This window comes from Narcine bancroftii, chromosome 2 (assembly GCF_036971445.1).
Source record: "Narcine bancroftii isolate sNarBan1 chromosome 2, sNarBan1.hap1, whole genome shotgun sequence".
In the NCBI taxonomy this organism is placed as follows: Eukaryota; Metazoa; Chordata; class Chondrichthyes; order Torpediniformes; family Narcinidae; genus Narcine; species Narcine bancroftii.
In genome coordinates this window covers 188,426,505-188,448,336 of record NC_091470.1, presented here as the reverse complement: position 1 = coordinate 188,448,336, position 21,832 = coordinate 188,426,505, and the positions used below count along the sequence as shown (strand labels likewise).

General features: G+C 43.7%; 1 protein-coding gene across 4 annotated transcripts in view; it reads left to right on the top strand.

The window, feature by feature from the left end:
- daxx (death-domain associated protein) overlaps positions 1-21,832 on the top strand; it is a 58,366-nt gene that overhangs the window by 23,151 nt on the left and 13,383 nt on the right. For all 4 annotated transcript variants that reach the window (XM_069919639.1, XM_069919640.1, XM_069919638.1 and 1 more), the window contains 2 exons: positions 3,289-3,705; positions 8,707-9,559. In XM_069919639.1, the coding sequence (XP_069775740.1) occupies positions 3,289-3,705; positions 8,707-9,559 (1,270 nt within the window). The remainder of the gene's footprint in view (positions 1-3,288; positions 3,706-8,706; positions 9,560-21,832) is intronic.

The following is a 21,832-nucleotide window of genomic DNA, read 5'->3' as shown; positions in this document are numbered from 1 at the left end:
TCTGCCTGTGCAGTTGTAGGTTAGTGGTGTGAACAGGAGAGGGCTAAGCGCACAGCGCTGAGGTGCGCCAGTGCTCAGCTTGACAGTGCTCAACGCTCAGCTGCTGACCTGGACAGACTGTGGTCAGTTTTTGGCAGCTTGCTCACTAAAAACACCATATCTGCTGATTTCTGCTCAACAGCCAAGTTTTTAATGAATGGATATCATGATTAATCTTGAATCTGCTAAGCCAGCCATTTGAAAAGGAACACTTTGACTCCATATTTATCTTCTCATGGAACTCCTTCCCCTTTTCTTGCAACATGGGTCCTGATAACTGCAATCATCTACCGACCATTTCAAACTAAACCATTCAAAAAGAGCTTGGTTGAGTAAGTATCTTGGGAGGTATGAAGAGTGTGACTTTGCTCAGCGCCTTTATATAAAAGTTTGTATAAAACTACTTAATTTTCCGAGACTGGGCCTCAATGTCGTTTAGATGGTTGATGAGTCAATGTCAAATTCCTCCACAAGTACTGTACGACTTTCAACTTTTTCCAGTCTTTTTTCATATCCCTACCTCCTGTTTAAGGGTATAAGCACCCGCACGTTTACACCTGCCTGGTGGTTGTTCTTTTGGCATGGTGGCATTTAAAGGGGGGATTTGTCACCTGCAAAGCGGAATCTTGGTTTATTTACATTGGTCACTAGGACAGTTGCAGTGCGTGAGTAGTGGATTGGTGAACAAAAATGGCGAGGTGTGCCAATTTCAGACTTTTGTACTTTTTGACCTATTTCTTGATTCTCACTTTAAAAATTATTTAATTCCTCTTTTCTATCCCCGGATTTTCTGCTTGGGGGTATTGATATCCCAATACACAACAGTCAGCACACTTTCCTTTAAAAGTTTGCCACAGTTTCTGATGTCATACCGAACCTCCGCACTCTCCTGAGGAAGTCGAGGTGCTGATGTGCTTTCTTCACGATGGCATAAACGTGTTGGGTCCAAGAAAGGACCTCCAAGATGAGGACTCCCAGGAATTTAATTTTGCTCACCCTTTCCACCTCTGATTTTCCAATGAACACTGGATCATACACATCTAGTTTTCCCTTTCTGAAGTCAACAATCAGCTCCTTGGTTTCGGTGACATTGAGTGCGAGGTTATTGTTGGTGCCCCATTCAACCAAGTTTTGAATCTCTCTCCTGTTTGCTGACTTATCATCCCTTTTTTTTAAACAGCCCACTGCTGTGGTATCATCAACAAACTTGTAAATGTATTGGACTGAGCCATGCAGTTGTAGGCATAAACCGAGTAAAGCAGTGGACTAAGTAAACAGCCCTGTGGTGCTCTGGTACTGATAGAGATCGTGGAGGAGATGTTCTTACCAATCTGCACTGATTCGGGTCTGGGGGTGAGGAAATCCAGGATCTCATTACACAGTGGGGTGTTGAGGCCAAGGTCTAGGAGTTTGCTGATCGGTTTTATGGGGATGATGGTGTTGAATACCAAACTAGTTAGAAAAGAGCATCCTTATGTATGTGTCTTTGCTGTCCAGGCGTACCAGAGTACAGCTGTACACCTCTGTTACTACAGAAGGCAAATTAGAATGGTCCATGTCCTCACTCACACATGAGCTGACGTGGTTCAACACCAGACTATTGAAACCCTTCATCACTGCATCCGAGTGCCCCTGTGATTTGTCTGATCAAAACTATTCAATAGAAAACTTGATCACAATACCATGATCAGACTGAACTTAAACAAGGACTTAAGATATCCTGAAACTCATGTTAAAACTGAAGGAGTGATTTTTCACAATTTATCTTCAGGCGTGGTCGTCCCCCCTCGTTTTCCCCGCCCCCCCCCCCCCCCCCCCACCCCGCGCATCAGTTGCTTCGCTTTCCATGGTTTCAGTTAACCTGCGTTCCGAAGAAACTGATCCCCATAAACCTGTATCAGTCCCCACACTGATCCCTACTTACCCTGTATGGGGTTCGGTACTCTCCACAGTTTCAGGCATTTTTGAGAGTCTTGGAAAATATCCCCCGTGGTTAAATGGGGGGGGGGGGGGGGGGGGGGGAGAGGGAGAGCTACTGTATTGTGAAGCTGGTGAGGGATCTCTGATGTTGCTTTGGTCTGAGAGTTTAAATCAGTGGTTCTCAACCTTTTTCTTTCCACTCACATCCCACTTTAAGTATTTCCTCTGGGATCAGTGCTCTGTGATTAGTAAGTTGTATGTGGGTGGAAAGAGAAAGTTTGAAAACCACTATTAATTGTCCCTCATTGACTCGTTATGTGCACAGTTTCATAACTCCAAAGGAAATAGGCCAATGACAATTTTTCTCAAGCAAAATATTTTGGTAACAATTGGTTCTAGAGTAGAGGTTCTTAACCTTCCCTTCCCACCTTAAGCAATCCCTTACTAATCGCAGAGCATCCGATGTCATAGGGATGTAGGATGGTGGGGGGGGTCGGATGGTGGGGGGGGTCGGATGGTGGGGGGGGTCGGATGGTGGGGGGGGTCGGATGGTGGGGGGGTGTCGGATGGTGGGGGGGGGGTCGGATGGTGGGGGGGGTCGGATGGTGGGGGGGGTCGGATGGTGGGGGGGGGGTCGGATGGTGGGGGGGGGGTCGGATGGTGGGGGGGGGGTCGGATGGTGGGGGGGGGGGTCGGATGGTGGGGGGGGGGTCGGATGGTGGGGGGGGGGGTCGGATGGTGGGGGGGGGTCGGATGGTGGGGGGGGGGGTCGGATGGTGGGGGGGGGTCGGATGGTGGGGGGGGGGTCGGATGGTGGGGGGGGGGTCGGATGGTGTGAATCCTTGATGATTGCTCTGATATCCAAAGGGAGCATTGCCTGTACTTGTTCTCGATGGAGGGGAGGGTTTTCCCTGTGATAATCGGGGCTGTGTCCACTCAGGTGTATCCTTCCCTCTACCAGACTGTAATGCAGCTGGTCAGCACACTTTCCACCACACATGTGTAGAAATTTGCCAGAGTTTCCTGCAAATTCTGGAAGAAGTAGAGGTGCTGACAACTTTCTTCGTGATGCCATTAGTTGTTGGGTCTCGGAAAGGTCCTCTGAGATGATGACTCCCAATAACTTAAATTTACTACTGTGAATGAATGAATTTGTAATTGATGGTGTTGTCATACCAAACCACTCAATCATAGGTGTAAAGTGAGTAGAGCAGCGGGTGAAGCCCTGTGGTGCTCCAGCACTGGTGGAGAATGCAGAGGATGTGTTCTTACACTGATTGTGTTTGTAATCAGCAGACCAAGATTAAATAATAATGTGATTCTTTCCAGGCAAGGACCCAGCCACGCTGGACTCTACCTTGGAGAAGCGGCTTCGGCAAAACCGAACCATTGCCCTTGGGCGCCTGGACGAGGTGATCAAGAAGTTTGCTGAGATTCAAGATGTTGGTGAAATAGAGGAGGAAGAAAAGAGGAAAAGGAAGAAGTTGCAGCAGTCATCTACCTCTTCACCCGCCAAAGAAGGAGGCGAAGGCGTCAAGGAGGAGCAAGATAGCACTCAAAAGGCAGAGGAGGCTGGCGAGGAAGAACAAAAGAAGGAGGCGCTTGAGGACCCTGCCTCTGAGGAGGAGGAGGACCCTGCCTCCGAAGAGGATGAGGAAGATGAAGACTTGTCTTCTGAGCCCGACATTGAAGAAGAGCTGTCCAAAATCGAAGAGGTTGTGGAGGCTGAGGAAGAGCAACAAGAAGGTACGATACACGCTGATTGATAGCCATTCCCTGTCCTCCTATTTGCATCTGGGGTTGGGGGGCGGGGAGGGTGGAGAGAGAGAGAGAGAGAGAGAGAGAGCCTCCAGTATGAAAAAAGCTAGAGTCGTGTATGGAATTGTTGCTGGCATTTGCTCGAGAAATAGAGGCTTGGGTTACATGCATTGGTAATGCAGTGGGTGGACTGGGGTGGGTTGAGGCAAAACTGAATCCGACCCTTAAAACTAAGAAACATTGAACTTTAAACGTGACGACTCATCTTGCCTCCACATACGATGAAGGGTGGTAATAAACGTGACCATGGCATCAGCCACCAATCCATCGTGAGAAAGATTAAAAACACCTTTTCCAGGGCTGCAGCCCTTCTCCATTTCCCCAGCATCTTTCCTGACCCTCTCCATCTCAAGATTCAATGAGGGCAGGATTCCCTTTGCCCTCACCTACCACCTCACCCAGCCTCTACATCCAACATATCGCCATTCTCTGCAATTTCCACCATATATGACATGATTCCACCACCAGACACATCTTCCCCTCTCTGGTTTCCACAGGGACTGCACCCTCCAGGACTCCCTTGTCCACTGGTCCCTTCCCACTAATCATTCCCTCAAAACCTACCCCTGTGACTGGAAGGAATACTACATGTGCCCACACTTAGTCCCTCACCACCTCTCAGGCACCCAAACTGGCCTTCCAAGTGAATCTGTAGGGATCATCTACTGGATCTGATAGCCTCCTCTACATCGGAGAGACTGAACGCAGGCTCGAAGGTTGCTTTGTTGAGCCTGTTGTCTATATTTATTGCAATAACAGGACCTTCCAGTGGCCAATCATTTTAATTTCACACACCATTCCCACATTGACATGTCTCTCCATGACCTTGTACACTGCCAAACCAAGGACACCTAACATTCCATATGGGCTCCTCCAACCAGATGGCATTAACATTGACCTCCAATTTCTGTTGGGTTCCTCCCCGTGTCTCTTTTCCTATCCCTTGACCATTTTCCTCCTATTGTCCACCCCTTCTCTCCATTCAGAGAGATACCCGTCCTTTATCAGCTTTTTTCCCCTCTCCCCCCCACCAAGTACCACCGATATGACCTCTTGCTTTTGTTGGCTATGCACTTACCCTGCCCTTTATCCCTTCTCTCCTCCCCACCACACACCTTTTTATTCATGTGCTTGCCTGCTTTTTGCTCTTACCTTGACGAAGGACTCACCCCTAAACATATCCCTTTGCTTCCTATACGCGGCGTGACCTGCTGGGTTTCTCTCTTCCTGTCGATGCTGAATGACCTGCTGAGTTTTTCCAGCAAGCTTGTGCAATACACTTTTCAAAACCAGTTTATAGTCACCCAATGAAAAGGTGTTGTCCAGTCCTTGGTGCAAAGCACAGAGACATAACACACATACAGACAAACCATATGTAAGCAGGACAAGTATTCATATACACAGGTGCTACCCTACTTATGATGGTCCAACTTGAGGTTTTTCAAGTTACAACGGTTCAAATCTGTACTTCCAGTTTTGAATTCCAATCTGTTCCTGTGCATTCCCATCATCCAGCAATTTTAGTTCAATGCTTCAAACATACTTCATGCCCAGTGTGCTTTCAGCTGTGTATGTGAATAGCTTTTTCAGTGTAGAATAATGGTATTAAAAATTTAATTATGAAAAATGATAGGTGCGGTATTCTTTATCGACTTGCAATTTTTGTTGACTTAAGATTGCAACCCCATCGTAAGTTGAGGAGCATTGTACAAATAAATAGTGTTTCATGATGAGTCTGGGATGGTTAAAGTGAGCAGTTCCTTTGGTCGTTCACCATTCTCACTGGGAAGAAGCTGTTCCTCAGCCTGGTGGTGCTAGCTCTGATACTCCTGGATCTCTTTCCTGAAGGGAGCATGTGTGCAGGTTGGAAGGGTTCAGCAATGATTTTGTGCGCCCTCTTCAGACAACGATCCCGGTCGATCACATTGGGGGTAGGGAGAGAGAGTGAGTCCCCAGTCATCCTCTTTACCACTCTTATGGTTTTGTGGATTGACCTCTGATCCATTTCTCTGCGTTGCAGCTAGCCAGGACGCTCTTGATAGAGCTCCTGCAAAGGTTGACATAATGGTGGCCAGTAGCCTTGCCCATTTCAGTCATCTTAGGAGGTGCAGTTGTTGCACCTTCCTGACAAGTGAGGAGGTGGGTATCCACAATACGTCACTAGTTAAGTGAGCACCAAGGAGATCTTTGTGTTCATTCTTAAGATTTCAGTGTCCACCTGGTTTTGTGGTCCTTAAGGGTAGTTTGATAATTCTCATGATGAAGGCTGGTGGCAAGGTCATGAACAATGCCATCCCTTGCTCTTGAATGCAAGTTGCTATCTTGAACCACTGTGGTCCCTTCAAGTGAAGATGCCCATACATTGTGAAGGGAGTTCCAGGATATAGACACTGATGTTTCCAGGTCCAGTGGGTGTGTTACTTGGAGGGCAAGCTGCAGGCGGTGGTGTTCCTCTGCACCTGCTGCCTTTCTTTGGAAGAACTATATCCTGGGTTAGAAATGTGCTGCCTTTGACGAGTAACTATAGCTGGTGTACTCATTGTGGAGGAAGTGAATGTTTAAGATGGTGGGAGGTGTACCAGTCAGGGGTCGGCTCTGTTCCAGATGGTTTGGAGGTGAACTCTGGAAAGAAAATCCCCCTTACAGCAGGAAGCAAAGGTCTGGGAGCTTGCTGTTCTATACCAAATCTCTGACCTGTCACAGTGATGGTTTATTTAAAAATTTTGTTTACAGCGCAGTAGAAGCCGATTCGGGTCATTTAAACCCATGCTGTCCATTTACATCCAAATTAACCATTGAACGGTGGGCGGAAAACTGGAGCACCCGAGGAAAACCCATGCAGGCACGAGGAAAATGTACAAATTCCTTAGACCGTGCCAGATAAGAACATGGATTGCTGGCGCTGTAATAGTGTTGCACTAACTATGGTGCAGCTGAGTATCTGGTTGGAAAGAGCAAAACCACTGAATGTTGGGAAAGGGAGTGCTAGCATTCATTGCTTGGTGCAAATATTTATGTGATTCTAGATCATTCATTTGAAACATTACAGAAAATGGTTATGGAGTTCAGAGATGAGCCACACTTCACAATGCTTCCTCTGTGGTGGTCACAGCTCCGTGGAGGAGGAGGAACCTGCAGATGCAGCAATGGTTAAATCTTTTCAAAGAATGTGACCGAAAATAAAGTAAAATGCTTAAGGTTTATATATTCATGCAAGTGAAGTTTGTTCCGTATAAGGACAGTATTGTATTTTTGTCTTTTAAAGTGTTTATTCTTAAAGCAGGTGTATGAGTAAATCTCAAGCAACTGGAAAATATACTTATCCAGCATCTACCAATCCCCATAGGTGCCAGATAACCCAACCATCCTTCTGTACTTCAATGAGTTCAATCCAATAGCTGACGAGCGTTCCTCGTATGCTAACCTTTTAATTTCTGGTAATTAGTGGAAAAAATAAGGAAGTGTCTTTTGTTCATTGTCCATTCCGAAATCTGATGGCGGAGGGGGAAGAAGCTGTTTTTGCAATGTTGGATGTTCATATTCAGGCTCCTATACCTCCTTCCTGACAGTAGCAGTGAGAAGGGGGCATGGCTTGAGTGGGGAGGGTCATTGAGGTTAGGGCCTGCTTTCTTAAGACACTGCCTCTTAAAGATGGCCTTAATGGAGTGAAGACAAATGCCTGCATTTGCAATCCTCTGTATATTTATCCTGTGCATCGGCACCTCCATACCAGACAGTGGTACAGCCAGTTAGAATGCCATCTCTCAGTTTCCCTCTTCCTCTGCCAAGACTTTGTGTGTCTTGATGTCATTTGAGTTTGTTTCTGTTGGGCACCTTGAGAGATCTCATGACTGCAAAGATATTTTTAAATCCCATTTTCTATCCAGTTCCTTTTTCTCCCAAGTTGCCCCACAGTAAATTGAGAGCCTGAGTGAAGCAGGAATAGAGGGTGTTTCATACAGGGACAATTTGGTGTCATCAGTCCATCAATGTTTCAGTTCTAAGTTCTGTTTTCTGACCAATAATTGCTGTAAGCATCCTTTTGTGAGAAGGGGAGGTATTTGGTTTTCCATCCTAATTGCTGTTATCCCATCTGAGTCCAGAATTTTACCTGGATTAGAAAATATACCTTAAGAGGCAAGGTTAGTAGAGCAGGGGCTTTTCTCTTTGGAGCGAAGAAGGAAGAGAGGTGACTTAATTGAGGTCTACAAAATTGAGAGGCATATATGAGGTAGACAGCCTTTTCCCCAGGGTGGGAGTAGCAAACACAAAGAGAAGGGAGGAAAGTTTGGGGGAGACATTAGGGGTGAGTTTAATTTAATAGCGAGTTGTGGGTGTCTGGAATGCATTGACGGGGTGATGGTGGAGGTTGGATCAATAGGACTTTTTAAGAGACACTTGGACACATGGATGAAAGAAAAATAGAGGGTAATAAGGTAGGGAGGGTTTCTCTTTATGGTAGGTATTATGGGTTGGCACAACGTCATGGGCTGTAAGATTCTATGTCCCCAACATTAAAGTCACTTGAATCTGTGCCTGTTCGTGGAAGATGTTTGCTTTTTTTAGAATTTTTGTTGATTGACAAAGTTCACAGAATAGGGAGGGTCGTGTCAGCTTTCCAGAGCCTGAAGGTTAGCTCTTTTCTGGAGTTTGGACCAGAATATAAATCACTTTGTGATGGATAATTCTGAGCTGTGAAAGGGAAGCTGGGTGGCATGTTCTGTAGATGATCAGGGAAGGTCCTTGGACTCTTTGATATGCACCTTAAGGAGTTCTCTTTCTCTTACTAGATGTGAAGAGTCTTGGGGAGATGTAAATGTAACTCAGTTCAGAGGGACTTCTTCATGTTTGTTGCCCTGCTTCCAGTCTAGCGCTTCTTGCTTACCTGTGTTCCTCGGAAATTAATTGTGCCACTCAACTGTGTTTCAGATGAGAAAGCGGAGGGTAGTGAAGTTGATGAGACTGAGGTTCAATCTGAAGACTCCCTCCAGTCATCAGACGAAGAGAGTGAAGAGGAATCTGAATCGGCAGAGGCCCAGGAAGGGGAAGCTTCTTCTACCAATGAGAGCAGCACGACATGTCCCCAGGTCCAAGAGCCCGCATGCAGCCCAGAAGAGGAGTGCCCTGCAGAAGGGAGAGTCGGGAGTGATTCAGTCGTTGGGCCTATCAATGCTGAGGAAGAAGGAATTGGATCAAGTATCGAGGGATCAAGTATTGAGGGCAGGAGTATTCTTCCTGATGAACCTGTCGGATCAAGCAGTGAGACTGTACCTGTCGACACCGTGCAGCAAGACGTTGGGGATGATGATGCGAGGAGCCCTCTCACTGCAAAGTCAGTTAAAGAAGACAGTCCTGGCTGCATCGCCAGAGAAGGGATTGAAAGTTCAACTGATTGTGAAGAATTGAAAAGTGAACAGGTGACAAGGCTCACTAAGAGAAAGCAGGCAGACTCCAGTGAGCAAAAACTGGTCAAGACGCTACCTCCCTCTGAAGCACAGGAGGATGCGGTGACTGATGATCAAAAAGTTGTCAACAGTGTGTCCGTGCTCACGTGTGATGTAGGGACTCTGGCCTGTTCAGAGGCACAATGTTTGACCACGCAAGATGATGCAAACTTGGACATAAAGCCTATCATCAGTAAACAGAATCTGTTGGAAACCGACAGACAGGGTCCGGAAATTTGTTTCACAGCAGTAAATGGAAAAGAGAGGAATTCTGTTTTGGATGATTCTGATTCACCAGTTGCAAAGAGGATTAAGCGAGGGAGAGTTGTGGAACAGGGGTAAGTAGAAAGCAGTGTCAAAGTTTGGAGTACATTCTCATTCTGCAAACAGAAAGCAAATTCATTGCCAATAAACCAGGCAGCTGAACAATTCCTTCAGTCAAAATAATTTACTCCAATCTGGCACAAATTAATATCCTGTAGTTTTTTTTGCTGGCTACTTGCCCACTAGATGTTTTCTCGCTAAGGGAGATGATGGCAGATCCTGTAAAGCTGCACAGTTTTCTGACAAATATAAGGTATCAAGAGCGGGGGCCATCACTTACTCCAACCTGGTTAGTGAGCAGATCACAAGATATAGGAGCAGCAGTAGGCCAATTGGTCTGCTCCGCCATTCTATCATGAGCTGATCTATCCTCCTACTCAGCCTCACTCCCCAGCTTTCTCCCTGTAATACTTGATGCCCAGACTAATCAAATATCTGTCAACCTATTTTTAAATACATCCAGTGATCTCACTCTCACAGCCGTCTGTAGCATTGAGTTCCACAGATTGACACTCCTCTGGCTAAAGAAATTTTTCAGTTTCTCTCTTTTGACTTGATGCCTTTTTATCCTGAAGTTGTACCCGCTTGTCCTCGATTTCCCCTACCATGGGAAATGACCATGCCACATCTACTCTGTCCAGGCCTTTTGCAATGTCTCTGAGGCTCTTCCCCCCCCCCCCCCCCCCCCATCCTTCTGTACTTCAGTGAATTCAGTCCAATAGCTGACGAGCATTCCTCGTATGCTAACCTTTTAATTTCTGGTATCATTCTAGTAAATCTTCTCTGAACCTTCTCCAACGCCAGCATGTCTTTTCTCAAATAAGGTGCCCAAAACTGCACACCGTTCTCCTCTTGAGGTCTCGCCAGAGTCTCAACGTTGCATCCCTGCTCTTGTCTGCTATTTCTCTAGAAATGAATGCTAACATTGCATCCGCCTTCTTCACCACCATCTCATCCTGTGCAGCTTTATTTCAGTTGCCCTGTTAATTAAACACGTCTTTTAGTCTTGGTTCCCAGCAGATAAGGATAAGATGGGAAGGAATCCATATATTTTGGATTGAGGTTCAATATGCAAGATTTTTTTGAATTTAAATTTTATTTACAGCACGGTAGAAGTTAATTCTGACCATTTTAAATCCGTGCTGTACAATTACACTCAAATTAACGTCCAAACCCTGTATGTTTTTGAAGGGTGGGAAGAAGTCGAGGCACCCGGGGGAATCCACACAGACACAGTTAGAACGTACAAAAACCTTATAGGCAGGGTTGCTGGCACTGTAACACTGTTGCTCTGCCTGCTGTGATATTTACAAACTAATTCCGCTTATTATTGCTCACGTTTGCCATCTTTCCACTTCCACAATGTTTGCAGATCTGCTTTATTTAATTATTTAGTCTTTTGGCCAGTTCATTGAAGCCTCAGAGTGAATAGATTTGTGTGTGGCATTTTAAATTCCTGTGTCCAGAGTTGATTTCAAATCATTGTATGAACAGGAAAATAAATCTCCCCTCAAAAAAAAGAGCACAAGGGCATTTAGATTGTTTGCATTGGATATTTCCGGATAGGCCAGCCTTTGCTGAGCTACTTCACGGTTCATTTAAGAATAATTGACATAAGTCTGAAGTTGCATATAGCTAGCAGTTTCCTTGAAATTCGCCACTGAACCAGCTGGGTTATTCCGTTGATTCTGTGAGTCATTAATATAGTTTTAAATTTCTAGCAGTGAAATGCTATGGTGAGATGGATTATCACAAGCTGCCACTAACGAGCATTTCAAATGGGTGAGAGCAATTGTTAGTGTGTGCAGGGGGGGTGGAATTTGGTGTTAAGCTTGTTCTTGGGCTGCAGGTCTTCAGGGAATATGGATCAAGGTGGTTAAACTTGTCTAAATTCTCACCATTAGTGGAGTGAAACACAAAAGTCTGCAAACACCATGATCCAAGTAAAAATACAATGCTGGAGAAACTCAGCCAGTCAAACAGAGTATTTTGTAGCAAAGATTAAGAAAGATACATAACGATGTTTCGGGCCTGAGGCGTTAATTAAGATCTGAGCAAAATGTAGGCAGGTGCCCGAACAAAATGGTGAGGGAGAGGGGCAAGGGAAGGGACACGGTCCCACAGGCAGGAGGCGGATAGGGAGGGAGGGCACAACAGAAGAGGGTTGATAGCTTCAATGACCAGTATCTCCCAGTAGCCATCTGTTTCAATTTTGCACCTCACTGCTGCATTGACATATCAGAGCACAGCATCATGCCAAACTAAGGCCACCCGTAAATTGGAGGAGCAGCAGCTAATAATTCATCTGGACTCTCGTCAACTGGATGGCAATGATGGCATCAAGGAAAAAGGACAAACAAATTACATGCAACCCATCAGAGATTAATGAAAACTTTAAGGAATTCCATGAACAATTACACTGAACTGAGAACGAGGGGAAAGAATTTTAGTTTTTAGCTAAAATTGAACTACGGAAATTGCAAGAAGAGGAGCAAAAGAAGTTGATAAAACCATTTGAAATAGAGGAAATACAGGATATATTTAAAAAGTTACCGAACAATAAAACGCCTGGAGAGGATGGACTCCCAATAGAATTCTATAAAACATTTAGAGTTATTAAATCCTCCTCTCCTGGGAGTAATGAACCAGATAGAAGAAACACAAAACTTGCCAGATTCCTGTAAAACAGCAATAATTACAGTAATACCAAAGACGGGGAATGATCCACTAACACCAGCATCATATAGACCAATATCTCTACTTCATTCAGATTATAAGATAATAGCAAAACTATTAGCAAACAGATTGGTCGACTGTGTACCAAAAATAGTAAAACTAGATCAAACTGGATTTATTAAGAAAAGACGAACAACGGACAATGTCTGTAAGTTCATTAACTTAATCCATGCAGTACAAGGAAATAAGATACCAACAGTGGCTGTTGCTTTAGACACAGAGAAAGCCTTTGACAGGGTAGAATGGAATTATTTATTCAAAGTATTACAGAGGTTCAATCTACCAGAAAAATATATTAATTGGATTAAAGCATTATATAAGGGACCATTGGCGAAGGTGACAGCAAATGGATATTATCGAACCAATTTAAATTAAGTAGGTCAACGAGGCGGGGATGACCACTATCTCCCTCACTGATCGCTTTAGCAATAGAACCATTGGCAGAACTGATAAGAACAGAAAATAAAATAAAAAGGATAAAAATAAAGAAGGAATATAAAATCAGTTTATTTGCAGATGACATCATAGTATATTTAACAGAACCAAAAATATCAATAAAAGAATTACATAAGAAATTGAAGGAATATGGAGTACAAGATCAATGCAAACAAAAGTGAAGCGATGCCAATGAATAATGCGGATTACACAGAGTTTAAAAAAGAATCACCATTTAAATGGCAAACACAAGCAATCAGCTACCTAGGTATCAGATTAGATAATAATTTAGGCCACCTATACAAATTAAATTATCAGCCATTAATGAAGAAATTACAGGATGACTTAGAACATTGGAAAGAATTACCACTAACACTGATAGGGAGGGTAAATTGCATTAAAATGAATATCTTCCCAAGGATACAATACTTATTTCAATCGTTACTAATTCCCTTAACAGAGAAATTCTTCAATGAACTAAAGAGAATAATAAGGAAATTCTTATGGAAAGGGAGGAAACCGAGGATAGCGCTAGATAAATTAACAGAATGGTACAAACACAGTGGTTTGCAGCTACCAAACTTTCAAAATTATTATAGAGCAGCACAATTAAGGTATCTATCAGATTTTTATCAACAAGGGAAAAACCAGATTGGACCAAGATAGAACTAGATAAAATAGGGGAGAAGGTACCGGAACATATACTTTATAAGTGGGATGAAAAACTAGTGCAATATAGAAGTTCACCAGTACTGCACCATTACGGAAGAAGATTCACGTAGAAAGGAAAAAAAACAAATTACCAAAATTATTATTAATGCAAAATCAGCTAATCCCTTTCACAATAGATAACCTTTCCTTTAGAGAATGGGAGAGAAAAGGAATTAAAAGAATAGAAAATTGTTTTTTTGGAAAATAATTTATTAACATTTGAACAACGTTTGCATACCACCAACTGAAAACCTACTTAAAGGACAAATTGGGAAGCAGACTGAGACTACCAGAAGGAAGCAGCTTTGAATATGTGATTACAGAAACAACAATAATATAAATATTTATAACAAACATGTACATCAAGCTGCAAGAGAAAGAAAATGATGAAATAAGCTACAAGCCCAAACAAAAGTGGGAAAAAGATTTAAACATGAAGATAAAAAATGAAATATGGGAAAAGTTATGCTCTGGAACTATGAAAAATATAATAAACACGAGGTTTCGCATGATACAATATAATTGGTTACACAGGCTATATATCACACCCCAAAAGTTAAATAAATGGGATCCAACATTATCAGATGTTTTCGCTGTAAGAAGGAAATGGAAACAACAGTACATGCAATTTGGGCATGTGAGAAAGTGAAAAAATTTTGGGAAGATCTAAATCAGGTATTAAATAAAATCACAAAAAGCAACATACCAAAAAATCCAGAGATCTTTCTTCTAAGTAACATAAGTAAAGAATTAGGCCTCAAACTAGATGAAGTGCAAAAACGATTTATTATGATAGCCTTAGCTGTAGCAAAAAAATGTATAATGTCAAATCAGAAGAGAGCCTGAGAATACAGCAACAGTACATGGAAATGAATAAATGTATTCCATTGGAAAAAATAACATATAATTTAAAAAATAAAGTCACATTATTTGAACAAATTTGGGAGCCATACATTGAACATAACAGAGAGGGCCTACCACGGACCTCCACCCCCTAAAATGATAAAATGAGAAGACAAAATGACCTGATCCAGTGTATAAAAGTAGATGACACAATTTTCTTGTTGATTTTCATTGTGTGATGACATTGTTCAATGGTTTTATTGTATTGTATATGTTGAACGTTTAATGGGTTTGGAGGGGTGTGGGAAGGTAGGGGGGAAAGACGGGGACAAAATGCCACTGTGTATATTCAAAAGGGAAATGTTTGTGTATATTTTGATTAATATGGTTCATAGTGTGAAAAATAAAAACAATTTTTAAAAACTGGATGGCATTAACTTGGCTTTTCCAGTTTCTGCTAGACCACCCACCGTTCTTCCTCCCTTCCCCATCCCTCTCCCCTTTCCTCCAGCTCTCCACCCTTTCTCTCTCCATTCACAGAACCATCCCCTCTCTCCCTCCCTGTTTGCTGATGTGCCCTCCCTTCCTCATCCACCATTACCTCCTGTCTGTGGGCCTGTGCTCTTCCCCTCCCCACCACCATTTTATTCAGGCGCCTACCTACATTTTGCTCATTCCGTGCTGAAGGGCTCAAGCCCAAAACGTTGGTTCTGTACCTTTATCTTTACTACATAAAGTCCACTGTTTGACCTGCGGAGTTTCTCCAGCATTATTTTAACTTCATCCATTATTTGTATGTAGAACCATCTAACTCTGTGCCTAACCATTCATACCAAGTTGAACATTCTCTCCCCCTTTCCTGTCATGTTAGCCAGTGAAGGGTTTTCCTTTTCCTTTACATTGACTTATTAATTTGCCAGGTCTAGATTCTGAATGTTGCTCTGCCAAATGTTGCCTTGATGCTAAGGGCAGGGAATCATTCCCTGGGGAATTCTACTTGAAGATGCCCTGGAGTTGTGTGGTGATGGTAGATGCCACACCATCTGTCAGTAGGTCATTGGGGAGGATTAGTTGCACATCCATCCCTGATAGACCGCCTTGTAAACAACCAGATTGGATTGTTTTGCTCGTTGTTTGCATCCAGTTATTCTCCACATTGTCGGGAATATCCCCAGTGTTAGATCTGAACTGCAGCAACGTCTCTCAAGGTGCAGCTATCTCTGAAGCTCAGGTCTTCAAACTGCAACTGGGATGTTTGCAATCAGAATTTATTGTTGAGGACGTGATGGAAATTCATTGTTTTGAGGCAGCATTATAGATGCAAATGTTGTTTTAAATTTTAAAAAAATTAAATAAAGATATTAGTACAAAAGGAGAGAAAGCGAGTTGTGCCTGTAGTTCATTGTCCATTCGGGAATCTGATGGCAGCTCTTATGCTGCTGGTTGTATGTCTAGGGTCCTCTTTCTCTTTCCCGATGGTAGCATTGTGAATGGGGTATGGCCTGGGTGGTGAGGGTCCTTGAGAAGAGATTCTGCTTTCTGAATACATCGATGGAGTGAAAACGAATGGTACTGGCTGAGTTCACAACTCTATATTCTTTTCCTGTCCATTGGCACCTCCATACCAGGCAGTGATGCAACTAGTCAGAATGTTCTTCACAGTACACCTGTTTTAAAAAAAATTTGGAAGAATTTTTGGTGACATGCCAAATCTTCTCAAACTCCTCGTGAAGTGTAGCTGCTGGTGAGCATTCTTCAAATTCCAGGGTGTCGACAGCTCCTGATGATCCATGTTAATGCAAGAATGAAGTTCTTAACCCATTCTACGGTTGACCGCTCGATATGGGTGGGTTCGTGTTCTCCCGGCTTCCTCCAGAAGTCCACAATCATTTTCTTGGTTTCAATAATGTTGAGTGCAAGATTGTTGCAACACTGCTGAACCAGCTGATCTCTCTCCCTCCTGTACACTTGCTCATTGCATCTGTGATTCTGTTGACGATTATGGTGTCATCAGGAAATTTCTAGATGGCTTTTGAATTGTGCCTGGCCAAACAATCATGGTGTGCCGGTGTTGATTGTCAGTGAGGAGGAGACCTTTGTTTCTCATGTGTAACTGACTGATGAGGAAGTTAAGGATCCAGTTGCAGAGGGAGGTGCAGAGGCCCAGGGTTTGGAACTTGCTGTCCAGTACTAAGTGTATGATGGTGTTGAAACTTTTGCTGTTAGTCTTAACCTGCCTGTAGTCCCCTGTTGCAGCTTTACCAAACTGCCGTCCAGTTTTCTCCTTGGCGTATTCTAATCATTGGATCTAACCAGGATCCTATGGTAGAGCAAAGCTGTGAAGTTAGATTGTTATTGAGTCATTCTGACGGTCCACTGCACTTCATGGATGTCCAGTCTAAGCTATCAGATCTTCTGAAGATTATCTTCATCGGGATGGCAGCATTCTACATGTAATCAGACCAGTTTATTGTCATCTTATTCCACAAGTACCACCTGACGAAAAAGCATTCACTGGTCCTCTGTGCAAAACGCACACAACCAGACAATGACAGAAAAAAATAGATAGGCAGGGCAAGTATTCAAATATATAAATAAATTAATTGATATTGCTTTACATGGAGGCCCCAGGACAGATCCTCAGAGATGTTAACACCCGGGAATTTGAACTTCTTGACCCTCTCCACTGCTGATCCCTCAATGAGGTCTGATCCATGTTCTCCCAATTTCCTCTTGAAGTCCACAATCATCTCCTTGGTTTTGCTAATGTTGAGTGCAAGATTGTTGTTGCGACACCAGTGAACGAGCTGATCTATCCTCCTTCCTGTATGCTTCCTCATTGCTCTCTGTGATTCTACTGACAACCGTGGTGTCATTGGCAAATTTGAAGATTGCATTTGAATTGTGCCAAGCCACAGTCCTGGGTGCACACTGAGTAGAGCAGTAGGCTAAGCACACATCCTTGAGGTGCACTTGTGTTGATCGTCAATGAGGAGGAGGCGTTGTTTCCAATGCAAACGGACTGTGGTCTTCTGATGACAAAAGTCAAGGATCCAGTTGCAGTGGGGAGTGCAGAGGCCCAGGGTTTGGAGCTTGTTGACCAGCCCTGAGGGAATAATGTACTTGAGGCTGAGATGTAGTTGATGAAGAGTAGTATGTATGAGTTGCTTTTTTTTCTAGATAACCCAGAAATGAGTGGAGAGCCAGTGATATTGCATTCACTGTGAAGCGATTGTGACGGAAGGCGAATTGCAGTAAATCTAGACCTTTACTTAGGTACGTGTTGATTCTGGCCATAACCATCCTCAAAGCATCTCATCACAGTAGGTGTGAGTGCTACTGAGTGAGAGTCGCTCTGCTCTGCTTGGACAGCAGGATGCCCTTTTGAAGCAGGTGGGACTCTGCAGCAGTCATGTCTTTGAACACTCTGGCTAGTTGGTAGGCACAGATTTTTCAGTACTTTGCCAAGTACACCATCAGGGCCTGAGACCTTGTTCACCCTCTGGAATAATGTTCTGGCATTGGCCTCAGAGACAAATAACACAAGCTTCTCAGCCTTTGCAAGGATTCTCATTAGCACTGTTCAGTTCTCCTCCAAGTGGGCACAGAAGGTGTCCAACTTTGGTGTTCACCCTTGCTCTGCAGATTGCAATGGTTTGCATTCCCTGCTAGAGCTGGCGAGTATCTGTTTCTAGCTTCCTCTGGAATTGCTTCTTTGTTGCAGAGATAGCCTTACGCAGGTCGTACCTGGACTACGAGTCATTTATTCAAAATTTTTTGGAGGCGAAATAACGTTGTTTCGGCTTCAAAATTTTTCAGATAAATGAAGATTTCTGATTTTTCTGAAATTCTCATTTACCCCATAAATATTTTTTTGGAGCCGAACATGCATCACTTCCAAGTCCAAAAAAAAGTTTGGATTTCGGATAATACAATTTTGGATAATCAGAGTTGTAATGAATATACAGGACAAATAAATAAATATCGCTTCATGAATGTGAGAGTCTCGGAGGGTCAGTATGAGCAGTTCCTTTGGTCGTTCAGCATTCTCACTGCCCGTGGGAAGAAGCTGTCCCTCAGGCTGGTGGTGCTGGCTCTGATACTCCTGGATCTCTTTCCCAACGGGATCAGCTGAAAAATGCTGTGTGCATAGTGGAAAGGGTCCTCAATGATTTTGCGTGCCCTCTTCAGACAATGATCCATTTCACAATATTTTCCACATCTTCTCTGTAGTGCAACTCTTCGTTATTGCTGATGAGGCCGACTACTGTTGTGTCATCTGCAAACTTGATGAGACTGTTGGAACTGGATCTGGCATTGCAGTCATGGGTCTGTAGTGTGAACAGGAGTGGGCTGAGCACAGCCCTGTGCACCAGTGCTCAGCATGACAGTGCTTGGCGTTCAGCTTCTGACCCAGGCTGTGGTCTTTCTGTTAGGAAGTACAGGATTCAGTTACAGAGAGGGCTGTTGAGTCCCAGCAAGGACAACTTCTCCACCTGCCTCTGGGGAATGATCATATTAAATACCAAGCTGAAGTCAATGAAGCCTGCCTATGAGACAGTGTTCTCCTTGTAGAGATCTGGATCACTGGCTTTAAACATTTGATCTCTGTTATCAAAGGTCATGGGAAGAAGGCTGGGGAAGTTGGGCTAAGTGGGAGAATAGATCAGCTCATGATTGAATGTTGGGGCAGACTCAATGGGCTGAATAGCCTATTATGCTCCTGTGTTTAGTGGTCTGTGGTTTTATTCAGGATGGGAAGCCTACATCCCAAAAGTGTGTCGATTTTTAAAAAAAAATTTGAGATAATAGGTCCCCTCTCTGTTTTTCTGTTCCACCCAGCCCCATACCCATTCTCATCCCCTCTCCATTTGGTTCCATCTGGTCTCTCTATATTCCACCATTCTCACCTTCTCTTCTTGCCTGTATTCCACCACTGGCTGCCTTGTCTTTAATCAGCCCCTCCATTCTCTGAATTCTTCCTCCACCTGGCCTGTTGTATTTTTTATTGTCTCTTCCTCTCCCTCTGTCTGACATTTGCCTCTGTCCATCATGTTTCACCTCCAAGTGGTTTACTGATCCCACACGGGGCCCATGTACCATACCTTTCTTTACCCCCCACCCATTTTACACTGGCTCCACCTGCATGGCCACAGTCTCAATAAAGGGCTTTGGTCACTCTACCTCCCATCACTGCTTGACCAGCTGCGGTTTCCGATTCCGGCAGTGTGTCTCTCTCCCCTCCCCACCCTAGCTCTGCCCCAAGTATTGATCCCGTTTCCATTCCCTGCCACAAGTCAATTCCAGCTCAAAAGAAATAACAATTAAGATTAGTTTTGTCCTTGTACATTTGAAGGACAAGGTGACACTAATGGCTGCTGACAGGAGCTGGTGCAGGGGAGCAGCTGTCTACCCAGCTGCCATTTCCACTGGTCCATCCCCAGCTTTGTAACTGAAGTCAGCCTCTTGATTTGTTGCTGGAATTAGGTCTTTCAGAATCAATCGTGAGCATGCCACAAAATTTGTTGTTTTGTGGCAGTATCACAGTGCAAACTTTTATATAAACTACCTTACAAAATAAATAAAAAATTGCAAAAAAAAGTCAAAAGTAAAGTTGTGACTGTGGTTCGTTGTTCATTCAGGAATCTGATGTCAGCAGGGAAGAAGCTGTCCTTCTACTGCTGAGTGCTCATCTTCAGGTCGGTCCCCTTTTTCCTGATGGTAACGGAGTGAAGAGGGCCATTGGTGGTGGGGGTCCTTGAGGATAGAGGCTGCTTTCTTAAGACATTTCCCCTTGTAGATGTCCTTGATGGAGTGAAGACGGATGTCCATGATGTTGAATGCAAAGTTAACAACCCTGTGGAGTATTTTCGTCCTGTGCATTGGCACCTCCCTTCCAGGTAGTGATGCAACCAGCCAGCATTCTCTCCACGGTACACCAGTAGAAGTTTTTGAGAGTCTTCGATGACTCCTCAAACTCTTCACTAAGTATAACTGCTGGCAAGCCGCCTTCATGATTGCATCGACATGGAGGCTCCAAAACTAATCCTTGGCGATGATGACACGCAGGAATTTGAAGTTCTTGACCCTCTCCATTGCTGAACCCTCAGTGAGGATTAGTTCATATTCCTCCTGAAGTCCACAGTCATCTCCTTGGTTTTGCTAACATTGAGTCCAAGGTTGTCGGGGTAATACCACTCAATTAGCTGACCTTTCTCCCTCCTGTACACTTCCTCATAGCCTCTGATAGACAGTGAGGAGGAGACGTTGTTTCCAATCTTCTGATGAAGGAGTTAAGGATTCAGTTGCAGAGGGGCGTACAGAGGCCCAGGGTTTGGAACTTTTTGACCAGCACTGAGGGAATGATGGTATTGAGGGCTGAACTGTAGTCACTGAAGAGTAGCCGGATATGCGAGTTGCTGTTTGTCCGAGGTTCCTGTGTTACTGAGCAGTAGCTTGGCCTCCTGAAGTACGAGGCTACACAGACTTGGCTTTTTATTTTTCTAGAACTAGCCTTTTCTTTGTTTAAAACCTTGTAATTGATTAAGAAGGACTCCATAGAACACTACAGTACAGAAACAGGCCCCTTTGGCCCTTCTAGTCTGTGCCAAACCATTTTTTTTTGCCTAGTCCCACTGACCTGTACCCAGTCCATAGCCTTCCATACCTCTCCCATCCAAGTACCTGTCTAAATTCTTAAATGTTTTAAAATTGAGCTCGCATTCACCACCCAAAATATTCGCCTACATATATCTTTTGAAGTTGGTATGTAAAGAAAAGGAGTGGCACATTTAGCCAAATATAATGGTTAGCGCATTGCTGTTGCAGCGCCAGCGTACCAGGTTTGAATCAGGTGCAGTTTGTAAGGAGTTCGTAGGTTCTCCCCTTGAGTTTTTGTGTTTCACTGTGTGGGTTCCTCTGGGTACTCCGGTTTCCTCCCGCCCTTCAAAACCTACTCGGGATTGATGGTTAATTGGGCCGCACAGGCTCGTGGGCCAGATGTGCTTGTTGCTTTGATGTATCTCTGAAATAAAAGTTGTGGAAGCTTAGGGTGAAAGATGAAAGTAGTGTGTTTTTTTTTTAATTTTTTATTTTTCACACCATAAATCACAATAGCCATGATATACACTTTTTCTTTTCCACACATTTACAGTGACTTTTTCTCCCTCCCCCCTCCCTCCTCCCAAGCCACCCCCCCATCCCCCCCCCTCTCATCCATTTTAGTTATACAATCTAGGTTGCTTTAATTCAGTTAGACAATGTTGTCATTCAACAAAAATACACCAGAAATTCTACTGAGTCCATTCTTTTCTTCTCCTTCCATCAACTTAGGTAATGTTTGTTCCCGGTAGGTTTTCGCTATTGTATTTAATGTAAGGCTCCCATACTTGTTCGAATATTTCAATATTATTTCTTAAACTATATGTTATTTTTTCTAATGGAATACATTTATTCATTTCTATATACCATTGTTGTATTTTCAAATTATCTTCCAATTTCCAGGTTGACATAATACATTTTTTTGCTACAGCTAGGGCTATCTTAACAAATCTTTTTTGTGC